Consider the following 24,027-nt stretch of genomic DNA (forward strand, 5'->3'; position numbering starts at 1 on the left):
CCCTCCGCCTACGGTTGACTTGTTCTGCTCTTTCCCCAATCATTTTCACATAAACACTCATAATTTCAACATGATTCAGCTGTTCCCTCCGACACACACTCTTATCTGCTCACTGCACATCTTTCTTTCAGCGCTGTCTCTGTCCCTTCACTCCCACGCTGAGAGTTTTCATTGTGCCAGGGTCTGAGTTTGCCCTGAGAGCTTAGGTTTTAAATGCTTGGCTTTCAAACACACACACTCACACACACACAATTACAGCATCACTATGTGGTCACTCCTGGAAACAAGCAGACAATAGCAGGGAAAAATGTTATGGGTATGGTTCAGCTCACGTTCTGAAAGACGAGTGTTTCCAAGTACCCGCCGGTGACTCCGTGGGATCTTTCATTAGTCGTGGCCTCGCTCATAAAGTCAACAAGATTAAGGAAGTCCACCACAACTTCTGTTAACATGACTTCAGCAAGAACATCACAGGAGGAAACCTGATATGTTTCCCTCTCAGCGATTCCCAACAAGAAGCACTTTCCCATGGGATACTTCTGGAGACGCTGAGATAACATGAACAAAAACTATGACTGTAAACTGAAGTTAGGCCTGAGTCAAGTACACTCACTGATAGATAATCAGCAAGTAGACTGAACAAAAAAACATTTTTCTAGGTTTTAGTCAATCCCAGGTGACACTGAGCGACAGACGAGGTACGTACAGGATGACAGTTGACGCTTCAGCTCCTGAAAACTTCCCGGCATTGTTGGAGTGGGCAATGTGGCAGCAATGCAATACCTCAAGTTTTGGATGGTCTGAAAAAACTTCAAAATATTAAATAACAAGCCTCCAATACATTTGGGACATGATGGGTGTTGTCAGTGGAAGAGAAGCTCCCTCTGTTATTGTATTTATTTAATGAGCAGACAGATTTCATCAGGGACAAACAAACTTGAATTTCATTCAGCTCACTTGACATCGCTGCAGAGAGACGTCACACAAACAAGCTTATGAAACAGTGATCTCAGCGCTGCAGCATCGCAAAAGAAGTAGTTTATGAAGTAGCTTCGCGTAAACAAAATCCAATGGTGAATAAAAACACTTTAATTCCTTTTAAGGTGCAGGCGGTGGACTCGGATGATGCAAAGGGACTTGAACGCTCGCCTCTCTTAAACCCAGTGGGAAAAACTTTTTCATTTGCAAAAGGATTTAAGCTATTAGGTTTTCCACTCCATTAACTTTTTCATTATGACAGTTGGCTCTGAGCTTTTTTGGACACAGGATTAACCTCCGCCTTAAACTCGACTTCTCACAAGTTCCAGGAGAAAATTAATTTCTGATTCAGCTTTCACGTAAGAAATCGTGGAAGAGTCTCCAGCACGGGTCACCCAGAATGACCTCAGACCCTCCTCTGTGAGTCAGCCCCTCGGCTCATTAACCGCTCACACCTGTCAGTGATAACATAAAGAGCTCATGCATCAGGAAAAGGAGGAAAAAAGGAAACAAACAAAGGAGAAGTTCTTCAGGCGGGGGTAAACAAAGCCGAGCAGGGATGATGTAGCCGGTTTTCCCCTCTCAAACACAAAGCCCAGTACAGTAGATCATGGATTCCATGAGTCTGACTCAAACAGCCCTCCTCCCCCCTCAGCCAGAGGACTCTCCCAACAACCCGACGTTTGTTGCTGTCGGGGGGAAGTGATGTCAGGGAGCCGTGGAGGGGGAAGAAAGCAGGAGGATCTACCAACGCCAGAACCCGGCCTATCTGATGTCAGAGTGAGTGTGGGTGTGTGTGTGTGTGTGTGTGTGTGTGTGTGTGTGTGTGTGTGTGTGTGGCAGAGAGCAGACTGAGGGTGGTATGCTATTAGGCTCCGGTCTGTCGCTTTGTAATGCTGACTGATAGTTTTCTGCACAATAACTTCCATACATCGCTCCTTAAAGCCTCAGTGTGTGTGTTTGTGCTCTCACTGTGCACACAGTAATCTGCCTGTCAACACACATTAATGAAAGCATCTCATTTCCCCCTAAACTGCTGACATTCCTGCGGCTGCACTTCTCTGAAGCTATTGCAATCTTCGATTTTGGTTTCTGTGGTCATGTCTTACTAACAGCACCATCCTGGACCCGGCGGATACTCACCCTGCTGTGGCCACCTCAAGCATCAACTGACGCACTCTGAATGAACAGTTGGTCTGAGTGCCTAAACCTCCTGACCAAAGTCATTCTGTCTAACAGTGTCCAAGACATGATAACAAATCAGGGAACATCTTCGTCTTTGAGCGTGATGAGCTGCTGGAGTGAGATGTCTATGGGTTTCTGTTTGAATCTGTGCAGCAACCAGTCAAAAGCGTGTATTAAAAAAAAAGAAAGAAAAGAAAAGAAACACAACTTAGTCCAACTAGAACGTCAGGGGAAAAGAAATTTTCAAATTCCTTGTTGTAACCTTTCTTTGATTTAACCTTGGTGAAACTGACTGAGTGCAATCAAACTGGCAGGAAACAGAGAAAAAGTAGACACACAGAACTACAAGATGAAACAAGAAGAGAACACATACAGCACAGACAATTTTAATTGCTGTTGTTTTGAAATAATTATCAAATTCCCTCTAGACATAAAAACTCAGGAATAATCTCTCTGCTCCTTGGTTGGCTGTTGAAGCACGAAATGGCGTTTTTTTTTTCTTCTGGTTTCTTTGGAACTGAAAATCGGAAAGGCCAATTTTGCACTTCTTCTCAGTAAGCCCTTTTCTTCTGTTTCTCACTAATTTGTGGAGATTTAAATCTCCAAAATTCCCCCGCACATATCATCTAATTTGAAGCCTGCTGGAAATGTCGTCACTCCGTCAGGTCGCCCACGGGCTCAGCCTCCATGTCCATGTAAGGCCTGCTTGTCTGTCAGCCGCTTTCTGCCGCTCAAAAGATCAGAGATGTGCTTATCAGACACATTCTTGGACTCCTGTATCACTACACAGCCTGCAATTAGACATCCCCACCTCTCCTCTTCTCTTTTCTTCTTTTCCCTCCTCCATCACACAGACACCTCCATTCATGCTCCATCAGAGAGCTGAAGGCTGACAGGTTACGGCCACTTCAGCGAGCATTAATTATATATTTGTGCATGTGGTAATCACAAAGTAACAAAGGTTGTTTTGTGCAGCTGTATCCAGGCACAAGAAAAAGTTTAGCTCTGTTATTGAGACCAGATTTTATGGAAACATTCCCTCTGTTACGTTTGGCACCTGCAGCACAGGTAACAGTAAGGAGGGGGAGGAGCTCTGGCAGCTACAGTTTAATGTGTTTGGAGGATCCACAGCAGACTGCGACACCTATAAATCGGCGAAACGTCTGATCTTAATGATTCACTGGCTGAACAGAGAGAGAAAAAAAAGGTCCATCAAAGTGTTTCAGATATCTTTCAAGTGTTTCACTGAAAATCATCAAACAGACAAAATAAGAGCACATGAAAAAGCTTTATTGTCACACCAAGCTTTAACATAAACAAAGTGAGTCTGACTTCAAGCTTCAAATGTGTAAACTATTCAGCAATGCCACGAAGGAGAACAAGTAGTGAACTCACTGTTATATAACTTACATAATTTATTAAATATCTTTATTTGGCAGGACTTTACAAGGAAAGCAGGAATACAGAACTTAGTGGAGGTGAGATGCATCTCTCTCTTTTTTATTTTCAGGTGAGAGGCTCAAAGCAACACTGGGAACAACAGGAGCCAAACAGATTTACAGCCTGCTTCTAAATGGAGTTTTTTATTTTTCATGGGGAGGGGAGGTTGCACATTCAGCTTTCACAAACACAACGATAAGAGCTAGAGGTTATTTGGGATGCATGGGAATGTGAAGTAGATAAAGAAAGAAAACAGAAGCTGGAGAAATTTTTTACCGCAACGACTAAACAGTCACACCAGGAGAGGATTTGTACAATGTGACAGGCTCTCTGAAAGTCCGGGGCTTTAATACATTCCTTTCATGTAAACCAGGATATGTGCACTCTCACACTTCTCGGGTTAATACTTCAATGTGTCTTATTTTCGATTATCACTTTTACAGTAACTTTAGTATATATATATTTAAAAAAAATAACAACAGATTTTCAGATAGATGTTCATTTTTGCGTGTAAACAAAGCAAAGAGGACAAACATCTTTAATATATGATATCCGTTTGGCAGCCCACAAATGAAGCAGTAACAGACGCTGTTAGCATACTGTGAGGCTGTGAGGATGCAGACAAGTCACTGCAGGTTAACTGACCATTCATTAAGCCCTGCCCCATGTTTTTGTCTGTCAGGCTCTAATTCTTGCACAGCAGATAATGCAGTTGATCAGAATTATAGCTAACACGCTATTTTAGCTTAAATCCATGCAAAGAGAAGCCTCAAGTTTCTGATGCTCAAATGAAGAAGTCAAATGCAGAAATTGTAGTTCTTCAAGTGTCCACTAGGTGCTCCGTTGCCATGGAAACACTTCATGTCACAGAGTCAATTTTTCTGATAAGTTTTGTTTGTGTTAGGTATTTAATGCTATAAAAGGAGTTATACGGCTATGATTGACAGCTGTGTTGACCACTGAGGCTCTTGCAGTGTTAAGTGCACCAGATTATCACAATAGAGAAGAAATAAGAAAGAAGGAAAACACAACAAACACTAACACAACAGTCATTAATCTTTCCATAATCACAAGCTTTAAAAACTACAATCTATTCTGCTGTAGTCTGGACACACCTGAGGTGTCTGTGACGCAGTGGCTGTTCTGTTAAATGTGTGTTTTGGTTGAGGGAGGGGGGCAGGACGTCAACATGGAGGCAAAACAGACTGATTACAAATGCACAAGAACTCAGCGCCTGTCTCAGGGGTGTACTCTATGTTTTTGTACAAAGGGAGGAGATAAAGATGTGTCATTTGTTATTTGTTCCTGACAGAGGCCACGAGTTAGTTGATTATCTCTTCTAAGCTTCAAACACACACTTCAACCCCATGCAGAGGAATATAAAGCTTGACAGACCTGTATCTCGTAATGATTGCTAAAGCTGTGATTGGACAAAAACAATAAAGGGGACGGGCTTGATGGAGAGTCAGTTAGTGTTGGCCAGTACATTAAGAGGAATAATGTTGAGCTTTAATTAAGATGAAGCCATGCAGGTGAACACCACCACCAACACGTTGTAATAGTTTGGAATAAGAAACATGAGGCTGTGATATCTAACAGAATTCTTTCTGAACTTAGCGAGGAAAAGTCCCAATGGCGTCTGAGGAGCTTGCAGCATTGTGTCACTCTTTAGGTCCCTCTTTTAACAAATCAATCAATAAATAGAAACACCAAAATGGATCCCAATAATGTGTCTTCAAGGAGGAGTGGCATGTACGTTAATCCAACGTGCATGCTAGGAGTGAATTCACAGAGGAGGAAATTCGCGGCTGGAAATCTCCACGGAGAAAATATAAAAGTGCATCTCAGCAAGAAGCTGGTAGTGCTGTGTGCATGGACGTACACATGGGGGCTGGTGAGTAACAGGGGAAGTGTATGAGTGTGTGTACGTTGTGGTATTCTGGAGCTCTTCATTCCACAAGGTGACTGAGGAGTGTGGGTGTCAGACAGAATGTGTGAGTCCAGGGTTGAGCAATGCACACACTGTTTGGTTTGTGGTTCTGGAGGTGCAGACTGGAGTGGTGTCTTTAATTACTACAAGATCCACCATCTGCGTCACTGGATCTTCCCCAAACTGGACCACTGACGAAGATGACCCGAGGGCAGCAGAGTCACCTTCTGAGCTACATTTGGCAACGTTGAACCAATTTCATGGCTTTCTTTCACTACTGTTGAGCAGCATTTCATGTTTGAATATACACTACCTTCAAAAAATAGACTTCTTCTCTGTTTTAATACCGAGCACCCGAGTAAACATCATTCATTCAACATATTTTACTAAGTTTGACGACCGAGGATGTTGAGGCTAAGCGAGCAGAATACAGTGTTTGTTAAAAAGGGAACACCAATACTGGCAGGAGGCAACTTCATCAATGGCTGTATTTTCTTACGCCAAATAATGGCTTCTTTTGATCATTGATGCAAAGTTACAGCAAGATAGTCAAGAAATACGTTTCACAAATTCAGCAGTGTTGTTTCAATCTGAACATATGGCAGCATATTGTTTAAGTCTAATAAAAGCAGCACAAAAATTCACAGAACTCTTCCCTGGAGCCAAATCAGAGTGAAGGGGATCCATACAGTTAGAGAACACTGTGGGAGAGTGTATGAGTGCTGCCTCAGATCCCCTCTCATAATATGAGGGTGTTGTCTGCTGATGTGTGCGCACACTTGGTCTTGAAACATGTGGAAACGGCACCACAGAGGTGAGCTGTGGGTGAATTATGACATCACCCGGCCTGCGTTTCGATGGGGATTCCCTAACAGAAAACACATTCTCCTTTTCTCGACTCACTGCGTTTCTGTCTGTCTGGAACAGAAGGGTGTGGATCTCTCTCTGTCTCTCTGTATCATCTCTGCTTTCCTTTCTGTAGCTCAAGCACAGCGGCAGCAAGGTGTGAAGCTTCAATCAGAGGCGCAGGTGGGCGGGAGTGACAGCTCACTGAATCAACATATATGATATCTTCCTGATTAACAACAGAAACTGCAATAACAAAACAGAGGGTGGGAAACAAAAATACAACAGAAGAAGTCTCAGTCACAGCATGCAATGCAGAACACGCCGCACACATTCATCAGAGCAAGTTAGATCAGCTGACTTGTATGGCGCCCTCTAGGGGCTGTGGAGTTTGCAAAGCCCTGTTAGAAACTGAGGAGCGTGAAAGAGAGGAGGAGTGGTCCTAGGCGTGCTCCAGGAGCCACTGGAAGAGGGGCGTGCGGTGAGGTTCTCTGCCCACCTGCAGCGTCTCCTCTCTGGACTGACTGTGGTTGTCTTCACAGTAACGCAGCAGCGTGTGCAGCAGCTCTCCCACCCTCCACTTCCTCTCTCGAAGCTTTTGGACCACTGCAGGGAGCTGAAAGGACACACACAGTCATCACTGACCTCCAAAGAAAACATAACTTATCATCTGTAATTCAGATTTATTAATGTGTGCTACCAAAACAGGCCTCTGGGTAAAAAGTGAAGACTTCCTTGTTAGATATGACACAGAATGCGCATTATATAAACTTGTACATGAAGAAAAGTGATTTTTCTCCATTTAAACGTAAGATAAGATTTGAAAGATGACTGGAAGTGTCCTTGATACTATTATGTCTGACAGAGATATGATTAAGTAGGTTGAAAACCACACCACTGTAAAATATTGAGGTAACTTTTTTAACTCTAACATTGCATAAGCTAATTATTCTGTCTCCACAGCAAATCGAAGTGTAGTGGAAACCAGTAAACCACTCTACAAGATCCCTATCCTTTAACACCAACATCAACAACCACAAAAAGAAAGACTTCTTTCATGGCAGTGATCTGACTCGGTTATGAAATGAGTTTTTGTTTTATCATAAACACATCAGAGAGATAATGAGTGCCTTCACAAAGAACCGCAGACATTCACCTGCTGCAGCTCTCTGTCAGCACTCAGCTGGATCAGCGGGATGTCAGCCATGGAGGCTGCCACCCACTGCAGCATGCTCCTGAGCTGGGGGTCAAGGGTCACGTGCTGAGGGCTGAGGAAGTCCGAGTTGACGATGACCAGGGCAGTCCGGGGAGCTTGTACTTGAGTCCGATCCACACACAGAGTGCCTGCAGCACAGACACGCTCAAGTCATTCAAAGTGAGTCATCTGTGCACATTTTCTAGGGCTGGATGTGGATGACTGGCTTGTAGCAGCTCAGCTCACAGCCCCCCCAGAAAAATGTGTCTCACAAACATTGTTGGTTAGACACCAATTTTTATGACATGTAAAAATATTTGCAAGATGACTTTATCTTCTAAAATAAACCATACTCTGGGTTTAACTCCTACTTCCCTATCAGGATTTTCCTTTAACAGGCACACTATCTCACTGTACATCCTGATGAACCTCTTCCAGACAGACAGACACTGTAACATTTAACAGTCCCCATACTGAATACAGTCAATGGTTCCCACATTCCCACAGTGGAACAGACCTGCTATGGACCCCCTGGCCCCTCCCTTACATGGGGCTGCTCATGCAGCAGAATGAGTGACTGTAGAGGGAGTGTATGAATGAGCACGAGTGTGGGTGAACATGGGGGTGGTAAAATCCCCAGATACACACTCAGACAGATGTACATAGACAGCTGGAGTCAACACCAACTGCTCTGAGACGCAACAAATGGAAAGAGCGAGACCTCAGATTTTAGGAGGGGCCTGTCGTCTTCCTCTAACCTCTGCTGTCCAAGATGTGAGATGTTAAAACATGTGTTTTTGTCTTTGAGTGCCAAAAGCTACAGTTTCAGGAAAAGTCTTGTTCAAGAAAGATTTTATTGGATTAGAGAACCTAGAATTACTGCAGAAGCAGCAGCAGGCAGTAAAATCTCCTTACCGCTGGATTCCTCTTTGACCTCAGCCTCCTTGTCTTCTGTGTTGTCACTGTTGGATGAGAAATATCACACAGGTTAGTGAGGAAGGAGGCGTCAGGGGGAATAGAAATATCAGAAGCATGGCATGCAGAGCAGCTTCTGCCTGTTAAGAAATATAATGTGCCGTAATTCCAAACCAGACAAGATTCACACAAACTCGCTCATGCATTTAAGCAGTGTAAATTTCACTACTGCTCTGCTCTTTGCAATCTGCTCGCTTCCATGTCTTTATTTAGAACAAGGTTTGAGCTGAAGTTCAGGAGCTCGCAGCCACTTCTAAGATTGACTTTTGGGCCTTTTACCTTTTTACTTGGCCTGTGATGGTTTGGGCGTGGCTTAAATGACAAACTCTTTTTGTTTTATAATCCTTAAAAAGCCTCTTTAATCCTCTGCAGCTAGCTTTATTTATATAAACTGTAATATAATAAGAAAATTAGCAGCTAAGCCTTTTAAAGCTCTACACCAAACCTGCTGAACTCACCACTAGAGCTTATAAGAGAGGCTGTCTCTTAATGATGATTGTTCTCATGCAGTCCCTGGAATATTTCTGTTCTTGCATTTTGCTGCATCTTTTGGTTAATGCATCCTTTTGATTTCATTGCACAGTGTTTTTATTTGATTTATAAAAGCTGTGATATGTATACTTTTACATAATTATCTGCCTCATTATCATTCTCAACCACAGTAAGGAAACTACCCTGAAAGTTTTCCAGTCAGTGTTTTTTTTTTTTTTTGGGTTCAGTATTCCAGTAAATCTACTTTTCTTCTTCAGAATCCATTGTACGTTAAGACGCAGTGACTAATACTAAATGAGTGCGAAAGTTGACTTTTCCTTTCTGAGAATCGACTTGGTATCCATTCTGACAATAGAGCAAATATTTGCTGTGTGCTGTGCTCAAAGGTAAACAGTCATTTGTCTTCTTTGTAAGATTTTTAATCTCAGTCTTGTTGACACACCCAGCGGCTACAGACATTTAAACTCTGCCGCTCAATTTCACTTAAAGAAATCATTTTCTTGCCAAGAGGATGACAGCTCCTAGCGTTTCTAAGAACAGAATCATAAAGCAACGCTAAAGAAGGGGCGACAAAAGTAGCAGACATAGGATTTTTATCATCTAAGTCCATTGATGGTGGTTTCTTAAAGGGTGACAAACCCTTCTGATGTATATGCTGGTGTTTAAAACTGAAAGCCAAAGAAAAGGCAACATTTGGTTTTGACTTGCATGACCAATCTTAAGAATATCCCAAACACAAGAAAGGAACCCTGAATCTGTGAGAAAACCTGCCCCCTACTGGCTGCCAGTTAAATGGCCTCCTAATTCAAGATCCTCAGAGCTACCAAATGATAATTCAAACTTGATGATGTGTGAGATAATAATGCTATTTCTGTTTCACTGCAAAAGAGACATTTAATGTGCAATAATGCAATAGTCAAAACTTTGCAAATAAATATGTTATTGTATTTTTTTATATTTCTTTCATAAATTACTGACATTTCAGGGTTTATCCGCTACTGGGTCAATTTCTTTCTATTTACAAATTGTCAAATAGTTTTAATTATTTTCAACTCTTCTTCTGAAGAAAACAAAAACTTTACAGCTTCTAAACTCGACTGTTTTAGGTTTTCTTTCCTCCTTGCTGGCAGCAGACTCAGCAATTTTGGTTTGACATTTCTGACTGTCACTTTGGGTTTGTGCACACTGATGGAGCTATTATTTTATGACTTAATACATACCAAACAATGATTAAATTAAAGAAAAATAACAAAGTCATCATTGATCAGTGTCATTGTCAGTCTCAGCCCCTGTTGAAGAAAAAGACATTAAAGTAAAATAATGAAAGAAAGCAGCCCATGAAACACTTTCTCACGGCTGCCTTTGGTTTTCAGTCACTCTATGTTAACTTAAATAAACTTTTTGCACTTTTCATATTAAGCTAATTATCACATTTTTGCAGCATCATCTTAAACTGCTGGTTAAAGTCACTGTGAGGTGGTGGTGGTAACTGTAGCATACACACAGGAACATTTCGCCTTTCGAGAGGGATTATTTTGTCACCTCAATCATTCAGTCAGCAGTGATCATGAAGCTGTGAGGCCCTGATTAAACTGTTGATGTGTTCACATGTCTGTGGTAAGCTCTGGCATCTGAGGACTGTTTGCCAGCTGCCAAACAGAACTGAACTGATGTGCTGTGTTGGTGGAAAATAAATCTCTGAAAACACAGACTTTAAGGATAATGATGACCTGAATCTGGCAGATTTCTGGATTTAAAATTTGCTGTCAAGTGGGCGACCCAAACATAGGAATTAATGTGTTGATTCAAACTGCCCTGCTATTGGATTGAATAAATAGCTGCATGGTTTGAAGCAAATCCCATTTAACAAGTTGAAAAACAGTGTCAACCCATGGCTGCCATTACTGATTAAAGACGTCAGAGCTGGAGAACGTGTCGGTTTTCACTTTTTAAGGATAAAACTCCATGACAGCAACACCAAAAGAACCAATATCTGAACTTATGAGGGTTTCAACATTTCAGTTTCATTACATTGAGGCGAGCAGGGAGCAGGAAAGTAAAACAACCCAACAATGATCCCATAAGGCATCATAAATACATGCAAGTCCAGCCGAGCCAGAGAACATCACATGTTGACATTACCATCAACAAGCTAAAGCCATGTCAAGCCTTTTTCTGTTTACAGCTTTAGTGTGGTCATGCAGCAAGGGGCTGGTGGTTCCAAGTATGAGACAAAGTATAAATCAAACTGCCACTGTGCAATCCCGTTAATCATTCTCATATGATAAAACAATGCTCTGCGCTGAGAGTTTCCTCTCATGGATCTTTGGCATGCTTTGTCTTTGCCCTGCTCGGAGAGTCAGTATCTACTCTGCCACTTTGTCTCATTCTAGGTGAACCAGCGTGTCATATGAAAGGTGAGCTGTTTCAGCCGTCTGCTGACCAACCTGTCAGAGGGAGAGAAGGACATGCGCTCCTCACACGCCTCCCCCTCCAGGCCCAGGCTGCTCCAGCTGCTGCTGTTCCCATTGCTGCTGGAGAGAGAAGAAGGTAAAACACCGCTGACACACTGGAACTTTTTTTTTGCAACCTCACATGTGAGTGTCTTATCCTGTAAAATATATTTGTTGATTCTCTGACATCCTCAGATTTCAGATCTTGGGAAGTGACATCTTCTCATTCTGTTTTCAAATATTTATTCTTAGTCTTTTTGTGGCATTTTCTGCCTTTCTTACTCTTATTCCTGACATCATGCGTGCAAACTTTTTACAGTGGAGAGCCACCAGCAGAATGAAGATCTGGATGTAATAAGCAGTTTCTTCCCACTTGCTATGATGACCTTATCTACCATGAAGCTTCAACAAACATGATTCAGATTTATGACCATTTCTTGCATTTGGAATAATCCTTTAAATGCCAGGTGACGTTCATAACAGAGGCGGATGCACCTTAGATCCCACTGATTCATCCGTAATTTGTTGATCGAGACAATTTGTTGCTAAAGCCGTATAATGTGAGATCATTTCATTCTTGTCCTCACATTATCCCTGCAAATACTGTGGGTTCCACCAGGACAACCAGCTGGCAACACAACACAGCAACACACACTCTCTGAGTAATTAGTCAATATTAGGCTGCTGGCTGGAACCTGCACACTGTTGCATGCCAGGAGGAACTTCTCTGATATCTAAAAATACCTCTGTTAATCTGCATTACCTCAGCAGCAGCTTTCTCCCTGCGGTTCTCCTAAGACACCTAGTGAGAGCTCATTTAGTCAACCATCGCAATCAGTGTCCTGAAAAGCCCTCAAGGTGATTTATTTCCTTTTGTTATTTTTCACTTGTTGAGCAGAAACTGTTGCATCAGGTTTTCTGTCTTAGACCTGAATGAATTACCCATTCTGGACTTTGTTCCTGCAGAAAATCTGCCTGCAGTGCAGAGAGCTGTCAAAGACACACCTTTAGAAAATATTATGGTACCTTAACTTAGCCCTGATGACTGGAATAACTAGCTGCTAACACAGTGTTATTTCAGCACCATGGGAAAGAATTCTGAATGTTGTCAGTTTTGCTTCCATAGAGATTAAAGAGGTTTCAAGAAATGTCAACAACCTGACTTCCAGAGAGCAGAGATGAGTTACTTACTCTCTTTCTCCTGACCTTGGCATTTTTCTGCAAACACCCCCCAAAAAGGTGATCTTATAACTACTGCCTGGTCCTTAAGTGGTGTAACTTATTTCACAAACACTTGGCAGCAAAGACATCAAATCTTTGACAACATACCCAAATATAATACAACACAAATTATATCCTGCCAGTAAAACCTAAACAACCCAAACCACCGCTGTACCCTGTGCTGACCTTTAAATCCCTCCTGTTTAGGCTCAACCACAGGAATCTCTGCAGCAGGAGGTCCAAATATAGAAATAAACACTTTAAAAAACAGTTAAGGACATTATTTCATGAATTAATCAACTCTTATTATGTGTGTTGTCTTTGAAATACTTTGAGTGGATCTTCTTAATATTCAATGGAAAGGAATGACACTTGTGGCTGTTTCCATCATGATGAAAAAGGCAACCATGATGGTTAAGTTGTCATTATGTCAAAAAAATGGTTTCTACATAGTTCCTGGGAAACAAAACTGCCTTCAGTTTGCAGCAGAGGTTTCTAAGATTCCCGCAGACACAAGGATTGTTCACATATGTTGTGAAAAAGCGAGCAGTTGTATACCTGTCACTGAGGTGGAGAAAGCTGCTGTTGTCATCCAGATGCTCATCCTCGAAGCTCAGGTTAGACCAGCTGCCTAGACTGTCGTCTCCTACACTCAGTTGCTGGGACACAGAGGACTCTGTGGCTTCCCTGCCTGGAAAGCTAAACACAGAAAGACAAGGGAGAGAAAGTAGTTTGATTTTCTCTCGAGGTAAATTAAAACTGCATCAGCCTCAAATTGTAATCACTAAGGTGAGTCTCGGTGTATGTACCTGTTGTTGGGGGTCTGGCAGACGTTGGACAGCGCTGAAGTCATGATCTCAGCAGTCAGACTCTCAGCATAGCTTGCACCGTCATGGCCGATTCCACTGTCGGCATTCAGGCTGGTGTTACTCAGCTCACGTTTAGCCGTCTCCATGGCCATGGACACCATCTCCTCTGCAAATGCCACTCTGTGGTCCAGATCAATGTGGATCTTGGGAATCTCCAGACTAGACCCCCTGTCAGCCTTCCTCTGACACTCTGACGCCCTCTTCCTTCTTGGTAATTCAGGCTGGTGGAGGTGCTGGCACGGTTTGATGCAGTACAGGCACTCCTGGATCTGGCAGTAACGACAGGTCCTCTCTCCCAGCACTGGTCCCTCAGATAACCTCTGGGTGTGAGAGTGTCTCTCATGGCCTTGGGTCCTCGGGTTCTCTCGGCGTGAGTATCCAACCGAAGCCATGCTCATCTGCAGAGTGTCATCAACTATTTTCCTGGCATAATGCTCAATGACCTGCATCACCCGACCTTTGTAGCCTCCATCATACAGGCTCCCTGTGCTGTGGTAATGCCTGCTTTTACCCTCCTTGGACAACAGGGGGCAGGAGAAGGAGTTCCTAATGAGATCCTCGGCCATGTCGTCAAGCTTGGATTTCTTATAGAGACAGGAGTCAGTCAAAGACTTGGGGAGCCTTGCAGACGAACGATGCAGCTTTCGAGTGACATCACAGGTGATGTTGTATGCAAGAGACTCTGCAAAGTTGACCAGGTCTGTGTAGTCCCTTTGACACTTCTCTTCATGGTTTCTGCAGCTACAATGAACATCCTCACTTGAAGGACGACGTGCTAACTCAGCCTTGTCCTTGGCTGATGAGCCGTCATTACAGGAAGTCCTCCATTCATCAGGCAGGGACTGGGAGGACTGAAGGCGGCTGATAGAGGATCTGTGTTTGACTTTGCGACTTGCATGAGCCAAGCCAAGTTTTATGGAGCGGTACGCCAAACGGCTTGCATACTGATCAAGGACCAGCTCCCGACTGCCTCCCTCTTTCTTCAGCACCCTGATGAGGTAGCCAGCATATTCATCCGTCACGCTCTCACAGCTGGGATACTCTGAGGACATGCCAGAACTGGAGCTGGAGACGGTGCTGGAAGTGGACTTAGGAGACCGGAAAATAGAAGCTATCAGGTCATTAGACCATTGTTCAGCCAGCCTACCCATTCTGGAGTCTCTTTTGTGATCTGCAGCAGGAGGAGAGAGATGCTGGTGGTGATGGGAACATTCAGAGTTTGATCTGTCGAAGCTTCGTCTTCTGTGGTATGGACACTGCTGAGTAGAGCTCACCATCCTCTTCACATCGCTGATGACCTCTCCTGCAACCTCACCTGCATACACCCACAAGGTGTTCAGGGTCTGCTCAGAGAACTGAGCCACACTGTCTCTCCTTCTTTCACTACTCTTACTTACATCTCCTTCATCTTCTGCCCCTCCCAAGGTGTCCATCTCTGTTGCCATAGAGACAATGTGACAGGCTAACCGCTCAGCATAGTGAAGAGCTTCTTTACTTGACATTCTGCGAGCGGTCACTTGGTTTGGTTCATGCTGGCCACGCCCTGAATCCAAACATCTGTTGGAGATGCTCCCGTCCTCTGCCACTTCATCCTCCTCTTCTTCCTCATTTCCCCCCGCCTCCTCAGACAGAGACCTCATCAGTTTGAGCATGAACTCGGCCTTGTCGGCCTCTGGGCTGGTGTCTTTAGGGTCAGGGCCTGGCTCTGGCTGATCATGAGGGGTGGGTGGAGGGGTAGCGGGGGAAAATTCCTTAGCAAGCTTGGTTTTTAGCTTCTTAGAGAACTGCTTTATCTGCTTCTCTTTGGACACCTCGTTGGGCTGCTGAGGGGTAGAAGGAGGAGTCCCAGGAGTCCCCCCGGATTTCTGACCAGGGCTCGGAACTGAGTCATCCACAGGAGCAGAGATCCTCTTTTGTCCTCCCGTCTCTGAACCAGGCACATCCAGAGTGTCCATCAGCACAGGATGTGATTCAGCCACACCTCTGCTTCTGGGATTAAACTCAGAACTGGCTCTCCCTGGGCTTTGACAGCCTGTTTGAAAGGAAATGTGAGGGATGCTGAGGTCTGCTGCTTGCTCCACAGGCGCTCCCTTCCTAACAGACCCAGACTCTCTGCAGTCATATCTGAAACCAGCAGCTCCCTGATTTGAAGGAGAATCTGGAGCCTCAAAACTAGAGTTATCATTTTTGGAGTCCCGTCTGCTTCCGATTGTCTTAGTAAAGAAATCCGCACAATCACCAAAACTCTTCTTCATCTTAGAGGAGGTTATCAGCTCACAGGCTTCAGTTACAATCATATCCACCATGTTGCCAGAGAAGTTTTGGAACTTTCCTTGGGAGGAGTCGCCTCCAGGAGCAGGGGTTTGAGTCCCATGACTGTAGAGGTTAGTTTGAGTAGTTGCGGTATCAGAGGAGGACACCGTGACCCTTGTGTTGCTGGCTTGCTGGGCATCAGACAAGCTTGACGTATTCTGGCAGGAGTCCTCTGGGTCCTGGAGGTGGTTGAGGGCTTGTCCTGCCTGGGGTACAGGGATACAGCTGGCCATGCCTGAAACAGTAAATAAGGCTTTTTTCACTGTGCAGGTGGGGTCCTCTCCTGGGGGTCCAGGAGTGGCTCCAGTGGAGCTCGAGCTGACCACCTGCTGGTTAGTGAAGGTGCTGCTGGTGTGAGTGCTTGAGTTCTCTGCACTCACATAGCAGATGTTGTCCTGGGACACACTGATGGCTGCTTGGCTTGTGAAGGCAACGTCAGTTTGAGATAGTTCTATAAAGGCCTCCTGGATAACAGACTCAGATAAGTCTGAAGCATAGGAGGAAACAACCTCCTCTTCCTCCTCCTCCTCCTCAACCTCTTGTCCTTGACCAAAGGACCAATCGCTTGGGGTACGAGGCGTCGAGGGATGGGAGAACTGGCACACCTCCATTATGCCTTCAAACACCAGCTCTTCAGCCAGTTCAGCAGCAAAACGTGTCACGGTGCTGTGAAAAATCTGCTTCTTCACAGTCAGGAACTCTTTCAGTGCTCCTGAGACGGCCTCTCCGACCAGAAAACCAGCCAATCCATTGATGGCTCGCTCCTTCAACACATAAGCATGGCGCATGCCTATCTCATGGAAAGCCATCTGAAAGACAGAGGAGGTCAGCCTGGCAGCAAGGTGACACAAGGTGGTGGTACAGGTGGACACACCTTTCTGGAGATCTCTTAGGGCACTTCCCAAACTCATCTCCACCAGGTCCGTCGCAAACCTCTGAATCCCGTCCTTCAGTGACTGAGACTTTTTCTGCAGTTTGGCCACTGTGACGGTCTCTTGTATTTCTGAGAGCTTCATCACGTACCCAGACGGGTTCTGAAACTCCTTGTGACAGACACAGCTAAGATTCTTGTTGTCACTGATGTCTACAGCTGACTGGTAGCCGCACACAGATCCCAGAATCTCCTTGGACAGACTGCTGGCAAAGTCTGAGTAGGTCTTATAGAGGGAGCAGAGATCCTGGGGTTTACGTAACTCTGAGGTATCCTGGCCTTCTTCATCTGTTTTCCAGAAGTATTCCAGAGGTCCACTAGAGTCCACCAAAGGGCTGAAAGCTGAGGAACTGACAGGACTGAAGAGTGGGCCTCCATTCTCGTCTGAGGGCGTCTGCATTGGTCTTGGGGAGTCAGGGACCTCGGACTGAGGTGAGTATGGAGAGCCGGGTTTCAAAGGTGTGGGTTTCTTCACATTGGCGGGGAGTGTGGGCTGGTCAAAGCGGTGAGGGTTCATACCCTTGGTGGAGCAGCCTCTGGACACATATTTACACGCTGCTACAGTGCTGGAGTTGGATTTCTTCTGTGTGGTCGGGGCGCTGATGGCGTCCAGAGGAAGAGTGAGTGTGCAGCTCTCAGAGCTCAGCTCCTCCAGGTCATCAAACTGATCAAAGCTGTCGAAGAATTCACTGACCTCAGAGTCTGAATCTTCCACCCGCTCTCTGGGCCCCCCTGGAACCTGGGGGATGTCCAGCTTGGCTAACATACTCTTCTGGTAACCGACCTCATCTAAGAAAATGATCGGGCTGGGGCTGGAACAGTCAGAATCTTCAGACTCACTGACATGCCCCAAAGGAGATGGGAGACGAGCTCCAGGACTGCAGTACGTCCACTGGGACTCCACACCTGATGTTGACCTCTGTACTGTCACTGACACATCTGGACCTGACTTATGTTTGCTTGAATACTTCTTTGAAGAGCCTATGATGACACGGGAGCCTGATAACTCCTTTTTCCTTTTGTGGGCCGGGACTGTCTGTGATGCAACGTCACGCCTTTTATACTGGCGATAGGAAGCTGTGGCTGTGGGAAAGTAAGATAAAACAAGAGGTTAAAAGCAGGAGAGGTTAGAAGGTAAATATATCAGATAAAGGTACACAGTCGCTTAATCCAGTTCATGGAATTGGGTTTTAATCTCTGGAACACACCAGAGGCTCTACATGACACTTATTGTTAGATATCAAACCTACAGGGATTGTCTCCAGTGTCATCCTCCTCCAGATGCTCCAGGGCTGTGACAAAGTCGTCCTCGATCGATGACACCGACTGGTTGGTGTCGTCTTCCTCAGGCTGGCTGGGCTCAGCTGTGCCCCTCTGAAGAGCCTGAAGCTCCAGAGCATAGCGGACACCTGCCATGTAGCATCCCAGCAAGCTCACCAAAGATGCTACAGAGGCCTGAGGGTAGACGCTGGTGCTGGGGTTATGCCTCAGCACACACACAGCCTTTAACCAACACTGAAGACAGAGAAAAAAGGAACAGAGAAAGGGGACTTGATGTTAAGGTCATGGTCTGAGTAAGCAGAAGAAATGTAAGGAGTAACAAGCTGATAACACAAAATACTTTGGAAATGAAGCAGAATTCACACAGGAAGCTTCTTCTTCTAATCTGACCACAAAGAGGAGGACAGTCAGGGTGGTTTTGTTTTGTCTGAACTCTGATTGCAGGTTGATATGTTCCATGTGAAGAACAGAAAATCACTCAGTGCGTGTCCACTCTGTGATGAAGATAAGTGGGAGGTCTCACTGTCTGAATTAAACGACTCAAACCACAGAATAAGCTCTAGGGCCTGTGTGAACCCAAACAAGACAAACAGGACCAAGAAGGACAAGACTGCAATCATGGTCTGAAAAACAAAGATTTCTTTCCGTTCACCTACATTTCTTTGAAAGCCTTTGAAAAACTTTCAATGTCTGTTTACACGCAAGACATACCACAAAATGAAAACGGACCACCCAATGACAGCAACACAAACCCTGGTTTATATAACCTTATTCTGAAGGGATGAGGTGGCCGGATCTAAAAGATAAGCACTGATTCTGAATCGATTTAAAATTGAAAACTAAATTTCACTTGGAGTATGACCCCTATTTCTCTGCCTGAACTCAAAAACAGTCACAAAATCTGGGCATTTATGCACCTTTCTGTTTTTGAGTTACACAAAGCCTGCATGACTTTAAAGTTGTCCACTTGTTAAGGGTAAACAGGTTAGGGGATACTTCAAGCAATGCTTTACCCCAGCAGGTAAAGACCAAAACGCATTTGCAAACCACTGGTGAAAATTTAAATTTGTAAAATACAAAAATATTTCCATTAACTATGAAATTGTAAAAATTATTTTCTTCATTCAGATTTTAGACAGAACCATTTTTTTTGCATTGATATCTTAAAATCTGGGAAATCAGAGACAATCAGAAACTATATGGTTATTATTCTGCCCTTTTCCTTTCAAGAGAAAAACTAAAATCATTCCCCCTCACTTTCTTCTCTTCTGTTTAGCTCAACATGTCACATTCCTTCAACATGAAATAGTCTAACACTGACCTGCGTCCCGGCGTCTTTGTGCTCTGTCAGCCTGCGGAAGTCTTTGAGCAGCAGAACCTCGTCGTTTTTCAAGCCGTGAACATGGAGAGACCTGAGGAGCTCACACAGTCCTGCTGGAAGTGATGACAGAGCCTGAGAGAGGGAGAGACATAGAGGAATATCATGTACTTCAAAATGCAAATATGCAAAAAGTATGAGGCAAGCTACATCACTATCACACCAAGGTTTGAAGTGTTTTGGCATTTTACATGTTGGTATTTTTTAAAGAACTCACCTGTTGCGTGATATCTTCCCCTTCACACTGACCGGGCAGACAGACAAAATGAATCTGAGAGAGGACACATGACAGTGAGTATTCAAGGATCTGATGTTTGAACTAGGCCGAGCTCTGCATGTGGTCACTCTAGTGTTTGTGAGACTAACCTCTGTCAGTCTCGTGGTGTCTCTGGTCTGCAGCTCCAGGCCAATGCTGCATAACTCCTTTCTGTTCCTAAAGAGGTTCTTCACACACTGTGCTCCAGTGTCACGCACAGTCTGCAGACACACAGGCAGAGGTTTTAAATACATGGTTACCCAAAGGGAATAACAAGAAACCAATGTGCATGAATTTGTCCCATGATGTTGCATGTGCCCAGAAGAGATTAATGGAAAACAGAAGAACACTTTATCTGGGTTTTCTGGTAAAAATACTTCTCAATATACAATCCAAAAGTCAGAGCTGAACAACCAAAACAGCAGCACATACATCTGATGTCTTATTAAAGTCAAGTGCTGAAAGACACGCAGACATACCTCTTTCCTAACTGAGGCTCTGGTCCTTAATGGGACTCCTCTGATTCGAGCACAGGCATCCATAGCAACAGAGGTGGCTGACCGGCTGCACACCTGTAAGAAGACAGGAGTAAAGGAGAGGAGAGGACTGAAAATTAGAAAAGCAGTAAAATACTAGTGCGGGTGCAAAAAGCAGATTTGTATTTTGAGTTCAGACCCCAGGCTTAGTTTCTCTTTTCCCCTGAGACTTTCTCAACTTCAACAATTCTCAGACAAATACTCAGTGTGTGATCTCTATCGCTTTCACTTCCTCAACCACAGCAACAATCACATGACAGTATCAGTGCTGTTAACAATCAGATATAACAGTTCCACACTTCAATAGAATTATGATTCAAAGTCAGACGTTTACATGCAACAAAGACCTAAGTCTCTGCACCTGTGTTATTCACTCTGCCAATGGGATCAAACCTGGGGATTTCACAGCAGGAGGCCACAAACTCAGCTTTTGGTTTGAGCTCTATGTGTTTCTATGTGATTGTAGAGCCGACCTTTTCAACCAATGTCTCCTTCAAACCCGTGTGAAACTAACATGAGTCAGGCTCTCTTAAGAAGGCCTAGACTTGTCCTGGTGGTGAGGATAAGCTACGGTAGGCTGTGTGTCTTTGATATTCTTTAAACAGTCAGGCCTGCATCAAAGATCAAACAGCCAGGCGGGAGAAGAGGGGTGTGTGCACTGAGCAGGGGAAACACACTCAGTAAGCAGCATGAGAGAGCGGCTAAAGGAGGCAAAATATTTACAGTGTACAAGAAGGAAAAGTTTCCCAAGAAATCCAAGCCTCTCCTTTGAGGTATGGTCCAAAGCGGCTTGACGAGTATGGACCCAAGCAGGCAGGCGGTCCTATTGATCAGCCCATCCTGCATCCTGAGAACCAAAGGGGTAGACTACATGCCACTGGTTTCCTGTGCAGAACCAGGACCTCCTAGCTTCTCATGCTTTGGTGGGCTATAAAAACAACAGAGCTAGCTACTGCTGCTTACCTCAAGTATGCAGAGCATCCCAATGTGCTCACAGGCAAAGCAGCACAATGATGTCAATTATTTCTCAAACAAAGCTGAACAATAAAAAAGTGAGCAGATTTTTGGATCACAGATTTTAGTCTCAGTGTCAAGCTGGTGCCAGAGGGAAGTCTTCATACAAAACCAACACGATCTGGATCTTTTGTCACTTTATAATCAAAATTATATCATTAGATATTGTCAGAGAAGACTTAACACATGTTGTGACTATCAAACTGCAAAGCCCCGATTTAGTGATAACAGTAAAAGAGAGTTAACCTGATGTGCCTGTATCATCACCTTATAAAGCTTATGTGGTCACTTAATGCCTCATCATGTACTCTGTATTAGTCATGTTATGGAAACATTGTAATTAAGAGGGACTAAGATAACCTCAAACACTGATTCACAAAGCTAACTGTCACCATTTGGAGCCAAAGGACGCAGTCAAAGGATCCTGAGGTGAATTTGTGATCATATCAAAACGCAAAGATGGTAAAACACTGTGTCAGAGAAGAAACTGTGTAGTCTGAAATCGTTTCTGGTTTGGAGCTGATGTGGGAACATTTCTGAGCTGGAGTATGGGTGGCCGGAAAGATAGATAAACAGAGACTGAGTGAAAGGGAGAGGGAGAAACAGGAGGACATGAGGAAACTTAAAGGGAGATGGACTCTGCTCAGGTGATCTCACAGTATTTTTTTTTCCTTACTGTATAACTGCATGCTCCAGAGTAAAAAGAGTAAGTATGCAAGTGGGAAAAAGGGTTCCTCTCAGATGTGTGCTTATGATCTGACACAAGGCTGCCAAGTTCTTGCAGAGTCCCATCCTCCTGCCTTATCATTGGCTATAGGGTCAAAGGTCATTACTCTTTTACGGTACTACAAATGGAGTAGATTTAAGTAGTGAGTAGAGCTCACTGCAACTAAAAACAGCATCTCACGCTTCAAATGGATGGATATGTAAATAAAATGAGTTGATGCACAGTCATTATATGGATCTCCATCACCTTATGTGTTAAGAGGGGTGCAGGAATAATTGGCAGAGACTATCGATGAGTAGTTTTACTAGAAATGCCCACCCTTAATACAAAGTTGTGATGCATTCAATATTCTTATCATCAGTGATATGTTTTTAAAGGACAAATAATGATGACACCAGGTATCTCTAAGAACACATTTATTATACGTAAAAGAAAAAAAGCTGTCTTTAGCTTTACACATGGTTTGATCACCAAACTGCAGGAGAAAATCCAGAATCATCACTGAAGCCTTATTTAGTTATTATTAATAGTTGCTATCACTATTAACTCCATTCCGCAGTTATAGTTCAATACGAACCATCTACTTATAAAGTAAGGATTTTACAATATCAGAAAATCTTAACTATAAAATGCTGGGCTGGTGGGTCCGCAGGAAAGGCCACAGAGGAGCCAGACTGGATGCTGATGTTGATTGACGGCTGTTCAGGCTCTCTGCAGCCAACACCACAACATAGGAACTGTCAGCTTTAGCAAGCAGGCTGATCACAGCGTAATGAACAAACATTTTAACTCATACTACTCCATCTGAACGCTGTCATGGTCAGTCACCAACATCAAACACCTTGCAGGATGATATCCTCTCTATCACTGAGCTAATAGCAGCAGAACCAGGCCTCGTTCGACTCGATCCGTGATGTCATCTCCCTGTCCTTAGCTACCATCTAGCCTCCGAGCTAACGACAACAGTAAGGTACATTCATAAAAACAACAATACATCGATCAGCTGCCATCTCCTGTGGAAATAAACACATTTATATTCCTTTATAGAGTCATTTTACCTCCCAGCTCAGTGTCGGACTCCAGCAGTGATGACGGTAGCCGCTGTGTTTAATGAGTAGTTCGTAAAGATGTGTTCAGTTCGAACGACTCTTGCAAACAATCGGTGATGTGAAGTCGTGACTGAGTGGGTATTCGTAATAAAAACGTTCTGGTGAAATAAAAAGGAACATGACATAATAACGCCTTTATATGTTTAGAAAATTAAATGAAAAAAGAAAAAAAGTGTTATTTATCTACTCAAATTGCCAAAAAGAACAAATGACACGACACTATTTTTTAACGTTTACCAAATTTGAGATGATGTGCTTTCATGTGGAATTTAATACGGCTAATAATAACTGAACAACATATCCAAAATCTCCTCTACTTTTACTGTTAAAAAGACAGACACGCCTAACTGTCTTGTGACAGTACTTTCCAACTCTCAACATTTATTCGAACTCCCCATTTCCTGTTCTTCCCATGAAAACAAGCCTGTTCGAGACATCATCAGTTGAAAGCAGAAGACTCGATATATGTCGCACTGTAGATGTCGAACACAGAACAATCAAACTCAGGGCAAATTAACAGAAATTAACAATTTGAGATTTACATTTAATTTATTTGAGTTTGATATAATGCATACAATGAAAACAACATACCACAGTCGAGAAAACAGACAAGGTGCTCTGTCGTTTAGGCCACATCATGGGACCTGTTATCTTTCTCATATCTGCTAAGCCTAGGCATTGGTTAACAGTAGTTTTTGTCAGACTAAAATGACTATTGTTTATTGAATGCGTTCTTAGAAAATAAAGATGCATTCATTGAAATACAAACTCACTGACTTTTATATGCTGATAATGAGAAAAGCACAAAAAATGTAATACCCATTCAACAAAATAAACTAAAATATTGTATCCTTCTGTAGACAAGGAATAAGTTGAGTTCTTAATGATTCTATATGGT

At 43.7% G+C, this 24,027-nt stretch overlaps 1 protein-coding gene across 2 annotated transcripts; it reads right to left on the reverse strand.

Annotated features, from left to right (window-relative positions):
- Positions 1-3,560: 3,560 nt before the first annotated feature.
- akap11 (A kinase (PRKA) anchor protein 11) lies at positions 3,561-23,143 on the reverse strand. 2 transcript variants are annotated; one of them, XM_074694435.1, is made up of 12 exons: positions 23,079-23,143; positions 20,223-20,315; positions 19,854-19,964; positions 19,705-19,758; positions 19,431-19,562; positions 18,079-18,343; positions 13,525-17,911; positions 13,274-13,414; positions 11,489-11,572; positions 8,490-8,536; positions 7,536-7,723; positions 3,561-6,995 (listed from the first exon to the last, which is right to left on the reverse strand). In XM_074694435.1, the coding sequence occupies exons 2-12, from the start codon at positions 20,283-20,285 to the stop codon at positions 6,822-6,824; spliced, it is 5,646 nt and encodes a 1,881-aa protein (XP_074550536.1). In that variant the 5' UTR covers positions 20,286-20,315; positions 23,079-23,143; the 3' UTR covers positions 3,561-6,821. The 2 variants fall into 2 exon arrangements, with proteins under 2 accessions (XP_074550536.1, XP_074550534.1); XM_074694433.1 differs by having other exon boundaries at positions 11,489-11,575.
- Between the last annotated feature and the right edge of the window lie 884 nt (positions 23,144-24,027).

This window comes from Halichoeres trimaculatus, unplaced genomic scaffold (assembly GCF_033239565.1).
Source record: "Halichoeres trimaculatus isolate MK-OKI-2021-1 unplaced genomic scaffold, fHalTri1.1 fHalTri1_scaffold_19, whole genome shotgun sequence".
NCBI lineage: Eukaryota > Metazoa > Chordata > Actinopteri > Labriformes > Labridae > Halichoeres > Halichoeres trimaculatus.

Bases quoted from the DNA above. Each gene is read 5' to 3' on its own strand.
- akap11 (XM_074694433.1), bottom strand. From the start codon at position 20,285: ATGGATGCCTGTGCTCGAATCAGAGGAGTCCCATTAAGGACCAGAGCC. The intron at 11,576-13,273 runs GTATACAACTGC...TTCTCTCTCCAG, and splicing joins TTTCTCCACCTCAGTGACAG to CAGCAATGGGAACAGCAGCA. The intron at 8,537-11,488 runs GTTGGTCAGCAG...CTCATCCAACAG, and splicing joins TCCTTCTCTCCCTCTGACAG to TGACAACACAGAAGACAAGG.